This window comes from Manis pentadactyla, chromosome 3, assembly GCF_030020395.1.
Source record: "Manis pentadactyla isolate mManPen7 chromosome 3, mManPen7.hap1, whole genome shotgun sequence".
In the NCBI taxonomy this organism is placed as follows: Eukaryota; Metazoa; Chordata; class Mammalia; order Pholidota; family Manidae; genus Manis; species Manis pentadactyla.
The window spans coordinates 29,462,836-29,476,174 of NC_080021.1; the positions used below are offsets into that span (position 1 = coordinate 29,462,836).

A 13,339-nucleotide genomic window follows, 5' to 3' on the forward strand; every position below is an offset into this window, starting at 1 on the left:
TGACAGTCTGCCTGGGCCATTATGTAAAGGGAGTTTTCACTCTGCTCGTCCTCCGATGAATCTATTCACTGTACCAGGAGAAAAGTAGCCCTCTTGGGACTTGCATGCAGGACTTGACTCAGTAAAAAGATTTTATTTACTTTCTGAAAGATATTACTTTAGGAGACCAAATATAAGTAAACTTGATATTTAGCTGCGTTCTAAATATAAACCTTAAGACTAATTGGTGTTGTTGATGTATCTCCTATTGATGACTCATGTGTAAAACTAGGTTATTAGTTTTGGTTTATTCTAAAAAAAAACTTGAAACACTTTTACGTGAAGAATTCATTTTATAATGCAAATTGCACATTATTTTGGATGTAGGGAAATGCCATTATTCAACAAACTAATATTCATTAATCTATTTAATGCTCACATTTACAGGGCACTGGAAAATTAATGAATGGGTGTGCTTATTTAATCTATTCACAGTTCCTGATGATGTGTTTGCTCAAAATTATATATGGAAAGGCTCTTACAATTTCAAAGGAAGGAAACAACCCATGACCTTGACCGTTACCAGTTTCAATGCTTCCACCGGGAGAGTCAATGCCACCCTCAGTAACAGCAACATGGAACTGCTGCTTTCAGGTATGACCCTGCAGAACTGCAGGCGATGCCTTCATGCCCTCCTTTCCACCATCTCATTGTTTTTATTAATGACTTTTATACCATGAAATATTTGTTATCTCTTTGATGACATTCATTATTCCTTCAGAAACAATGCTTTCTGATTTATAGATTGATGCATGAATATTACTACAAATATAAAACTATGTGATTCTGAAATAAGCTCCCTAGGAGTATCTTTATGTAGCTAGAATGAGACATCATGAAGTAAAACAAAACTTTTAACTTGAATGTAACTAAATCTTTCTCTATTCTGGTAACACCAAAGAGACCGGATCAATGATTTGCAAGCTATTTTATGGTCACAACATCATTTCTTCAAATGACAATGTTTAGGTGGACACCATAATTTAAAACAGAAGGTAGACCTGTACTGCTTTAGTTAGACATCAGGGACCCAAAGTCCCATCCACCTGCTCAGCTTCTCAAGTTTCTGTTACCTCTATCTAGTGCACATTTTTCTCATTATCTTTGAAGGCTCTGGTTTTTCAGACACCCAGATGTTTTCTCAAAGGTCATCTTGTCAACAGTATTCCCAATGACTCTATCAGAAATAGCCTCAGCCTTACAGTCAGACACATTCTTAGTCTTAGATGGTCTTATCCTGTTTTATTTTCTTCTTTTCACTATTTAAAATTACAGTAGAGTAGAGGATGGTATTACATGACATGACATGACATGACATTATTTGTCTGTCCTCTTACAGTATAATCTGTAGGAGGGCAGCGCTTTGCCATCTGGTTCATTACTGTGTCTCAGAGGCAAAAAAAAAAGTATTTGGAACAGAATAGGCCCTAAATATTATTACCCAAGAAGTGACTTGGAATATTGCTCTCACTTTAAAATACTTTTAAAATATTGATATTGCAAAAATGAAATATATATATTTTTCAACCTCTGGGCTATGCATATATCCTAAATAATTATTAATACTGAAATAATTTACAATATAAATAAAAAGGAAAATAAAATATGTATTGATTTTGTAAATTTTAGAACTATCATCATTTTGTATTATTGAATGATCCTCTATTAAACCCAAATTAAAAGTATTATTATTTTCAGTGTAATTTAGCACAGATTAAATGTATACTCTAATTTAGAAAAATTTCAAAACAAATTCCTACAAATATAGGAAAACATAAATAATGTAATTTTCTGTCACTGTCTCCATATAAATCAATTTTAACATTTTTCCAGCAACATTACTTTTAATTACTTTTATGTCTTTTCCCTATTAATGGTAATTTACTTTAGGTCATGCTCTATGTATCATTACTTTTGTATCACCAGCATATTCTTATGATACCTTATTACACAGGAGAAAATTAAGTGAATGAACCAATGAGCCAAAATCCAACCATCAGTTAATCACAACATTTTTACTTAGAACTTTATTTCCTATTGTTCTCCCAAACACATTTACATTATAGTTTATTCCCATTCCTAAAATACTCAGTTTAAGTAAAAAATCATTGTATATATTTTTGCTTCTCTCTTTTATTCCATTACCTATTTTTTACCTTCTCGAACTTAAAATCCTACTTGATTTTTGAGACCCAGTTCAAATGCTCTTTTATGAATAAGCATCTTTTGATCACTCCAGTGTGAAATGATCCCTGTCTCTTCCGGCCTTTTATTTATAAGATCCTCATGTATTTTAGTTGGTTGTGTACCATATCTCCTACTTTACTGGAAATGCTTTTAAGCATCCTGTCTTTAGATTAGAGCAACATGTACTCATATTTGTGGCTCTGGTAACACAGAATACTTTGTGTCACAGGGTTAGCACCCAATTCATTATTAAGGAATTTTAACATTTGATTCATATCCTTAAAGATTTTAACCTGACTGGGGGAAATATCATTTTGTTTGCAATATCATGGACTGATGTTATTAAGAATAGTAATACTTAATTTTAATGGAATAGGCAAACTATATCCCACAGCTAAGATTTAAGTTGTGAATTTCAGCTGAAAGAGAGATCAGTGCATATTGCAGGATTTGTGAAAAGCATTACAGTGAGGCTGGCCTTGACTTGGCCTTATTTTATTTTTCTTCCTATAAAATGCATTACCTGATATTTTAAGGAATTATAGATAATAAAATGAAACATAACTACTTGCAAAACTAGTACACTAAAATGTCCTTACATTTTACAGGGGTATATAAAAGCCAGGAAGCTCGCCTAATGTTACACATCTATCTTATTAAAGTGCCAGCACATGCTTCCGTGAAGAAAATGAAGGAGGAAAATTGGGCCATGGATGGCTTTGTAAGTATAGTTCTTTAAAAGTCCACTGACGATTCTCATAACAAATTTGTGCTTTGGTTTGTCACTACAATTCCACAACAAGGGTAATTTTCTAAATTTAGCTAGTTATGAACATACACATACATGCACACACACAGATATAAAATGAGAAAATTACTACTATGGGTAAATTATTTTGAGAAAATTATTCAGTGTCATATTTAGAGTTTTAAACCAATGATTATTAGATTCTGGTAAGCTTTGCTCTCTTTTGTAGTACTTGTATGGATGGGGCATATAGTTTTCACTGGTTTCATCAAATGTTTTGTTACAGTCAATACTATGATAAGTAAATCTGGGTAAAATATAATTCAGTCTTTGTCTGGAACCAATATTTAAGTATATGCAATACATTTACAAAATGCTTCCGAAAAACTAAGAATGCCCATTAAATTTAAGCAGATTTTGAATATTTTATAAAGTTGTTTATGAAGAGGTAGTTATATGAATTGCTTCATGTGGGGAGGTAGTTACCACAGCTTCACCATGGAGTGACCCTGTCCTGTTTAGCTACTTGAGTGAATGAAGTTTCTAAATCGTCAGTTGAAAGCAATGAGTCTTATATTCACATACTGGCCAGGAGTCTTTGCCAAAAAGTAAGCGTAAGAGCTCTGCTCATTCCCTATCAGGTAATAAGCCTTTACAAGAAAGACCTAAGCGGAAAGAAGATAGCAGGACACAGGCTACAGTAAGTTTGATTACTGAAGGAAAAAAATGTCCATCCAGTTTCCCTATTAGTGCCATTATTCATGAGGTTGGGAGCTAACTCATATCTTTAATGCACTCAGATTGCTTAATTGTACTGTTTAATATAAGAAATAAATAAAATGAATTCACTTAATAAAAGATTAAGGTTTGAGCTATTCCTTTTAGATGCCTTTCATTTTTAAAAACAGCCATGTCCAGAGTATGTCATCTGATGATAAGAAATAAATCACTTGTGAAATATCAGACTTCTATGGATGGTTTGGTGTGATATTTTGCTTTTTGGGTGAATATTCAAAGTTATTTATTTTTTTTAGAACTTTTGCAATAACCTACATAACTTTGGGAACTAATTAGAACAAACCTTTGGGTAGATCCACCTTACTAGTTACAAGGAACACTGAAATGTGTCGATTCCTATTATATCTCTGAGATCAAATGACACTATGCATGTAAAGCATTTTTTAAATATAGGACTTTATAGACATGCAAGGTTCACCTAATAGCATTTATAGCATCAGAAACAACCACCAAACATCAGAACCAAACAATATGTATTTAGTTCTTTCTCATGTGCCCGCAGTTAGTTGTGGGTGCTCTGTCTGAGGCTGTGATAGCAACTTCAGATCTGCTCCAAGTGTCTCCTTCTGGGGCCCAGGTTGGAGAGGCAGCAACTACCTGGAGCATACTCTTCTCTTGTCAGAAGTCAGAAGCTCTCAGAAGCAAAGTGGAAACATGCACCCCCTTTTTAAAAACAGCTCTTTTGAGATCCATTTAAAGTGTACAATTTACACTTGAAGTTCACCCATTTAAAGTGTGCAATTGAGTGGTTCTTAACATATTTTCAGTTGCATAAACATCATCACTATTGATTTTAGAATATTTCCCCTGACCTCCAAAGGAAATGCCATAGCCTGTAGCTCTCACCCCCTCCATCTGTCCCTCATCCCCACCCCAGCCCTAGGCAACCACAAACTATTTACTGTCACTGTACATTTCCATCTGTACTTTCATATTTATAGAATCTGTAATATGTGGTCTTTTTGTGACTGGTTTCTTTCACTTATGATGGGAGCGTGTTTCTTAAAGCCTAGGCTTGGAATTGACCTATTATCAGTTCTCCCCACATTCCTTGGTCAAAGCAAGTTACAGGACCAAACCCAACTCAATGAGACAGGAAGTAAACTCTTCCCGTAAAGACTGGTTGGGGCAGGAGGAGTCTATGAATACTAAACAGAAATCTGATCTGCACATACAGTATTATGCTATTTAACTGACCATTTGCTTTATTCTGTTTCATCCTTATCATAGACCATTTTTGACAATAGATTTTTTAGCCTAGAAGAAATCTATATATTTAATGTCACTATATTAATAACCAACCCTCTTTTTTCCTTGTCATAAATATTAAAAAATGAAAATTTTGATTTTGACTTTAATGATGGCATATTTGCACAATATGCTGTTTTACGTAGGAAGAAGATACAGATGAAGGAACTCTGCATAATATTCATTTCAGAGTAATGTTGAATATTAGTCTGGGTAAATATAGCTGTGCCTCTTCAGATTTAAGTGAACTTATAAATATTTTTAGGTTTCTGCTGAGCCTGATGGAGCTACTTATGTATTTCAAGGATTTATTCAGGGCAAAGATTATGGGCAATTTGGACTACAAAGACTGGGTAATGTATTCATTTGCATGTCATTCCTTTATTACTCCAGACATCATAAAAAAGTACTGTGGATTCTGTGTATTAGACATACGTACTACATTTTGAATTTTGCACTGTCAGGACTATACATTGATACATTTGATAGCCTTTTAAATAATCACATTCTTCAAAATATTGATTCTCTATGTACTAACTGTGCAATATGTTTGGTTTTTTTAATCACATTTCTAATAATTTTGACAAACTGTCTTGCCCTTAAGCAAGTAAAAAGGAGGAAAATGATATGGATATAAAAGAAAATATTAAACTGTAAATTATTTCCTTTTATCTCACAAAAACTGTAATACTTCTCCTCAGTTTGAATATTGTTGCAATTTTCTTACACCTCAGAAAATGTAGTGGCACTTTGAAAAACTCGTAGGATGTGGAAAAGCAAAATAACTTTGAGGAATGGGACCCTTTATGGGGCTTTGTACTATTTAGATATACAGTTGTTTGTGGTGGGAAGCACAAGGTTTTGTCCTTATTTCCAACTCTTCTAAAATGTGAGTAAACACTTAATGGTCTTGCTTGAATGTATCTATTAACATAGCTTTTGATATAAAATTTTCCTAAGGTATACTATCTCCCATTATTACATTGTGGTATTGATACATAAGGAATAAGTTCAGGCAGTAAAAAATGCTATTTAACATTTATCTTGATAATTCTGTTACTTTGAACTCTTACATAAATATTCTGAGTCTCTGGAAAAATAAGGTATAGAATAAGGTGTGGACATTTTTTAACCTAGACTAAGTCTCTAAATGAACAATAATAATATGATATCATTTCAGATGCCTTTCCAAAAATTGTGTTCATTTTATAAATAAGATAAAACATTCATTGCCACAGTACCATAGTAATATAGTTGTGCAATTGAATGCAAGATGTTTTCACATACTATTCCCCAAAGTATCTCAAACACTACATGTCTAAAACAGGACCTATAAAAAAGGAGCTATGTCTTTCTGAGAAAGAACTGTTAGTTGTTCCTTTTTCCCTGTCACTGTGCCAACACACTGACAAACCCGATTTTTCTTACTCCCTAACTGTGCTAATGCCTTGGGCGTTTCCTCAGCCCCAAGCGGACGGAATGCTTCTTTTCTCACGGTGCCTTCCCTTTTATCCTCTCAAAACAAGTTCTGTTGATTTTAGCAAATGCTCCCCTAAATCTGTCTTTTCATGATATTCCTAGTGCTCTAATTCACATCCTAATTCCCACTGTTACCCGGGTTAAATTATATCTTGCTACAACCTTCGCACTCCTTCTTCCGTTCTGAACTTGCTCAAATCCATCCCACCCTAGTCACTATGCTAAATCATGTAACTTATCAACAGGCCTTTTATTTCTAAAGGACTTCAGTTGCCTTCACTGTGGGTGGGTAATAAGTTTAGGTTCTTTAGAATAATACATATGTCCTTTCAGAGCCTAGCCAAAATTGATCGTTTTAGCTTTCTACTCCCTCCCACCCACGTCATTTCCACACAGATATGCCTAATGCTTGCCATATCCCCTGAATATGCCACTCACCTTCCTGTTTCTAGGCTTATAATGGTTCGGCTTCCTCATCCATTTGTTGTTCTACTGATTCTTTAGAGCCAAGCTTGCATTGTATATCCTCCAGAAAACATCCCTACTTACACCAAGTGGAATTACTCCTTCCCTTCCTGAAGCACATTAATTATTAATTCATGCTTGACGAATACACTTATTTATGTCTCTGTATTCTTACCACTATTGTGTAATGTTTCAGTTCTGAGACGGCTTATTTGTTATTCTGTATTTTTTTCCTGGAAAAATAGCTTTTGCATAGTAGACACTGTGAAAAATTGTGTGGAAGTGAGTTGAAGGAGTTTCAGGAATTATTTTTATGTACTATGTTCATTATCAATTAGTCATCTTGAGAAAGGAAGAAATTAATTTATAAAAAAAATGAATTACTAAAAAATAGAGTTGATTTTATATTTATCGTGTATATTTTGTTTATAGGACTGAATATGTCAGAAGGTTCAAATTCTTCAAATCAACCTCATGGTACAAATAGTAGTTCTGTGGCCATTGCTATTCTTGTGCCTTTTTTTGCACTTATATTTGCAGGATTTGGATTTTATCTTTATAAACAAAGGTAAGTTTCTTGATTTTAACTACAAAATGTTTCACAAATTTGTATTTCCCATTCTTTTTACTTCTCTAGTTTAAATCCTAACTTCAATTTTTTTTTCTTGGTTGTTGAAATCTCTGTGCCAAATATTGCCACAGTAGTTGATGCCCTGCCTGCCCCTCTACTACCCCAACAAACACACAACAAAAACTGGTCTGTTAAGTTGCACAAGCATTCACTCCAACACTTCCTCCATTTGCCTGTTTCCAGATATATAAGTAATTGAATAAGCTATTTTTACATTGTCATAATGAGACTTCAGAGATACAAAATCTAGGTTAAGTGTTAAATTGAAGAGGTGATATCTGTCGACAAATTTCTTTAGATATCTAGGAAGAAACTTGTGTCTAAATCTCTTAGTTCATATAACAATACTGACTGATCTTGCCTAGGCAGATGGATGGTAAAAATCCTCTAATCTTCTTTTTCATCTTCTGTTGCTTTTAGATTGTGCAGTTAGTTTGTTGTATTTGTGATATATCAAGTATATGACTATGTACATTATTAGTTGGTCCTTGTTCACTGTGTCTACTACAATCCTAGTTAAGGGCTTTACTATGTAATTCTCCACTATTGGGACTCATCCTTCATCAAGAAAAACACATGTGCATAGCCAGTTAATTAAATGAATATTACCTAAATGCATTTTCCCCAGAACTGATGTTTTTATTATAAATGTCTATATTATCTAATAATGATTTATTTAATATTATATAAATTTGTAATAATTTCATATTAGCAGCTGTTTAGGCCTTGTCAATATTAGACTTTATAAATGATACAAATCATAACTGTTTATTTATAAAGCAAGATAAATTAGTCTTTTTTATTATTATAGTAAAATACACAACATAGAAGCAATTAAATAATTGTAGGTATACAATTCAGTGACATTTAATACATTTGCAATGTGATGGAACCATGACTGCCTGTTCCAGAGCATTTTCATCACCCCCGAAAAGGAAAATCTGTACCTATTAAACAGTCATTGCCCATTCCTCCATCCCCACACTAGGCATCTAGTAATCTGCTTTCTGCCTGTATTGGTTTGTTTATTTTAGATGTTTCATGTAAATGGAATCATATAATATGTGATATTTGTATCTGGCTTCTTAAACTTAACATAATGTTTCCAAGTTTCACCCATATTATAGCATACATGAGTACTTCATTCCTTTATATGGCTGAATAATATTCTATTGTATGTTTAAATGTGTCTATTTGAATATATTCATTCATTCATTGTCAGACACTTAGATTGTTCCTATGTGTGAATAGTGCTATTGTGAATAGCAGTTTTTGGCGATTGTGAATAGTGCCATACATGTTTGTATACAAGTTTTTGTTCAGACATCTCTTTCAATTCTTCTGAATATATACCCAAGAATGGATTTGATGGGTTATATGGTAATTCCACATTTAATTTACTGAAAATCATCCAACTGTTTTGCACAGCAGCTGCACCATTTCACATTCCCCCAGCAAGGTATGAGGATTCCACTTCCTCCACATTCTTACCAACACTTGTTGTTTTGTTTCTTTTTTTCTTCTATTTCTCTTCCCCTAATTCCCTCTCCCTCCCCCTTCTTTCCATCCTAATACATGAGATAGTATCTAATTGTGGTTTTTATTTGCATCTCCCTATTTACTAATGACACTGAGCACCTAGTCATATGCTTGATGGCCATTTGTCTATTTTCTTTGAAGAAATGCCTATTCAAGTACTTTGCCCACTTTTTAATCTGGTTGTTTGTCTTACTATTATTGAATTGTAAGAGTTCTTTATATATTCTGGATACTAGACTCTTAGGAGATATATGGTTTGCCAATATTTATCCCTTTCTGTGGGTTGTATTTTCACTCTCTTGATAGTGTCCTTTGATGTATAAAAGTTTTTCATTTTTAATTATCTACTTTTTTTGTTTCTTATGCTTTTAGTGTCATGTCATAGCTAAGAAAGCATTGCCACACTCAAGGGCATGAAGATTTTCCTCTATGTTTTCTCCTAAGAGTTTTATAGATTTAGCTCTTATATTTAGAACTTTGATTCATTTCAAGTTAATTTTTGTTGATGGTGTAAACTTTTCTAAACCTTGATGGCTAGTATTTTCCAATATTAGCAAAAGGAAATTCCTTTGTATCTTCACAATTATTGCCTAGTCAGAAGGAAATTATGTTGCTTCTGGTTTTTATTATGAACCTAATTTGAAAAAAGGAGAGAAATATGATCCATTAAATTTATGCATCTGTTAAGAGCAAGTTGTAAGCAATGTAACTATATAGGTGATGCCTTTGAACGGAACTTGATATAGCTTTTTTAAGAAGTAGATTGGCATACAAATCACCTAAGAATTTTTAGTGTAGAGAAAATTTCAGAAAATTCATAAAGGATATAGTAAAATAATATAATGCCAAATACTGAGATAAAATAAATAGCTGAAATTTGTGGTGCTTGGTTTAAAAAAAAAAAGGAGTTGAAAAACAGACTTAAGATAGATCACTTTTAGGAATTAGGTTTCAAAAACAGGTAGGGACAAGTCTGCCTTTGTACCATTAGAAATGTCAGCGAATTATGTAGTGCGGTGTCGGAGAGGAGTCTAGAAATTAGCATTAGTTAAACAGCCTAGATCTATGTGTTTTATGTTAACTAAAGGCAAATGTTGTTTTCAGTAGCTCTTAGGAAACTATCTTGATGACTTAATATCAGTACAGTCATTTATTCTTTAAAATTTTGAATTTATTTGCTCCAGTGTATAACATTTTTAAGCAAATTGAGTATTTGTTTCTGAGATATTCCCAGCGCCTTCCCAAATTAGCCCATGGCATTAGCTGTCTATTCCTGAAATCCCCTTTTTATTAGTGTAGAGTTGGCTCCCTCTTGTCCCTAAAATCTCACATGAAATTGTACCTGCTTAGAGATGCTTTTCCTTATGACCTCTTCCAAAATGGTCCCCACTTCCTGTCATATCAACTGCTTTCCTTTTCATCAAAACACTTTTCATTACCAATATTTCTGTTTTATTTTTAATTCATCCATTATTTTCTATCACTACAATATGTGCTCCACTAGATTAATGACATTATATGCTTTTTTAAAAAAATTATACATCCAATGCCTAGGATCATGCCTGGTGCATAATAGATGCTCAGTAAATATTTGATGAATGTATGAATGAATGAACAGTAATAAAATTTAAATTCATCATCATCCTAATTTACTTGTACTATAAATGTTAATTCATAATGATTATTTCATGAGAAAATGTATGAGAAAAGTATCATTTATTTATACTTCATTATTCATATTAGTGCTATACATAAATATGTATTATATGGGGATTAAAAATGTCACTTGGGTTTTAAAAGTGACAACTAAATTGTTCAAAATTGATGCATTGTTTATGGTTTTTCACTTAATATTTTCAAGTTATATAACCCATTACAATGCTAACTCAGGTATATTGTTTGAGCCTTACTCTGCTCAAACTGTTTCTAGAAAAAAGTTAACACATAGCTAATCAATGTTCTCATCAACAGGACTGCACCCAAAACACAGTACACAGGATGTTCAGTTCATGAAAATAACAATGGTCAAGCAGCTTTTGAAAACCCCATGTACGACACCAATACGAAGTCAGCGGAAGGAAAGGCAGTACGATTCGATCCCAACTTGAACACAGTCTGCACAATGGTATAACGTGGCAACCCCTTGCCTTCTTCAGAAGCTTGGAAATCGACACAAAACAGTGCACATTTAGTTCACTGATAAACAAATTAAAGCACACTTTTCAGGACTTGCTGGGTCACCTTTTCCTGAGGAATGATAGAGAAGAGTGTTTTTTCATAAACTGGACCATAATTCTTCTTCATGTTTACCATGGAGAGTTTTACAGAAATTTGGCTGCACTCTGAGAGTGCTTACTCACAGTTTATTTGCTTTTTTTAAAAAGGAGATTATTCTAAAACATAAACTTATTTGCATATATTGGAGGAGCATCCACTATCAGTATTTCTGTGCTTTATAAACTATATTAGAGGGACTGGGTTTAAAAAAAAGATATAGGGTAGAAAATAAGAGCTATACTTACAAGAGTCAATAGATCACTGACTTCTCTTTAACTGTTTTGAGCTACACTACACCCACAAGTCTGTATTTCACACAACTCTTACAGGCTTCTTGTTCTTGTTGAGTCATTGTTTTCCTTACTCCATGGTTATTTCAGGTTGAGCCATGCTCTGAGTCTTTATGAGCTAATTTATGCCACAGAAGAGATAAGATTGCCCACTCTGATTTGACTCTTTCTGGGTTTTGTTCTTCAGCATCATAACACTATTCTTTTTTTAGACTGGTTGTCATAGGTTCTGCAAATGGTAAGATCATCGTGCTATCCTCCCGATTTTCCTCATTATGTTTTAACTAATATTATTCAGTAAGCCATACAGTGGTGTTCGACTTCTTACTTCAATCTGTTTTGTCACCCAGAAACCAATTTAGCTGGCAAAAATATCATTAACTGATTATTTTGCAGTTGCCTGAGACACCAAGCTTCCATCCTTTACCAAACTTCCCACTGTTTTTGAAAGACCAAATAGACTCTACTCTAGTTTATGATACATCAGTTTTTCCTTTTAGTCAAGCCTTCAAGTTTACTTAACATTGTCTTGAACTTTAATCGAACAATGAGTTAGATATGTATTTGGGTCCTCCACAAACATAATGACTAAAAGAAATGGACTCTTTCAAATCACCAATGTGAATTTGTTTCCTATAGTTGTAGATTAACCAAATTTTCATATATTTTTAAATCTCTACACATTATTATTAAGTAGGTTTCAGATTTGATCGGTTTCTTTCATTGTCAAATTAAGATAGATTTGCAGGTTATTGGTGTCTCATTTACAACTGTATCATGGTAACGCCAGCATTTTGATTAAAGAGTCCATTGTTTTTCTTTTACAGAATGCTTTATTTCATTGAATAAATTACATGCCCAGTGTGAACTCTTTGTTCTTGTCCCTTTCAAATATGGATAACTCTGTAAACAGTCTCCACTTTTTGTATCATGAGACAGAGTGCCTAAGAGAAATCATTACACCCAGGAACGCTGCTTGGATCTATCTCTACAACATATATTGAATTTCTTGTAAACCACCTTGAGATACATTGTTTTGGAAATTCATACAATTTTCTCAACATTGTACTCTACTGACATGATGCTGTTTTAAATTTTATGCCATCAATTATTTATTCTTGTTTATTCAAATGACTGCAATAACAATGATTCATTCATTAATGTTAAGGTTAATACATTTAAGATCTTGTTTAAACAATGTTTCTTCTGCAACTGGCTACTCCTCTTATATTAATGCATACACTTTTGTAAAGAAGTATATTTTTATGAAAAAAAACTTTGTAAAAGTATGATGTAAATTTTCAGTGCAATGTAAACAAAATAAAAATGGATAATTGCTTTTGTAAAATGTGTATTCTTTTCAAAATTGCCTGCCCACTTATGCTGGGTAGTAAAAAGGAATGAATGGCCCACATTTACTTGGTGTTTAAAAGGTCCAGAACTGTATATTATTTATATTTAGTTAATATCATAATAATGAAATGTAGGTATTTGTCTTGTTTATATTTTATAGTTCCCTGTGACACTCTTTTCCAAAGTAAATGAATTTCCAGTAAACATAGTACTATCATAAGAACCCTTCTTAGAATTTTTCTTAAATTTCAATATTTTAATAATACTACCTAAATTTAGATGTAC

The 13,339-nt window shown here is 33.0% G+C and overlaps 1 protein-coding gene across 5 annotated transcripts in view; it reads left to right on the top strand.

Annotated features, from left to right (window-relative positions):
• Nucleotides 1-11,659, top strand: part of CSMD3 (CUB and Sushi multiple domains 3) — a 1,218,504-nt gene extending 1,206,845 nt beyond the window's left edge. For all 5 annotated transcript variants that reach the window (XM_057497816.1, XM_036876426.2, XM_057497817.1 and 2 more), the window contains 5 exons: nucleotides 475-633; nucleotides 2,835-2,947; nucleotides 5,286-5,373; nucleotides 7,397-7,532; nucleotides 11,106-11,659. In XM_057497816.1, the coding sequence (XP_057353799.1) occupies nucleotides 475-633; nucleotides 2,835-2,947; nucleotides 5,286-5,373; nucleotides 7,397-7,532; nucleotides 11,106-11,265 (656 nt within the window). In that variant the 3' untranslated portion in view covers nucleotides 11,266-11,659. The remainder of the gene's footprint in view (nucleotides 1-474; nucleotides 634-2,834; nucleotides 2,948-5,285; nucleotides 5,374-7,396; nucleotides 7,533-11,105) is intronic.
• Nucleotides 11,660-13,339: the final 1,680 nt, after the last annotated feature.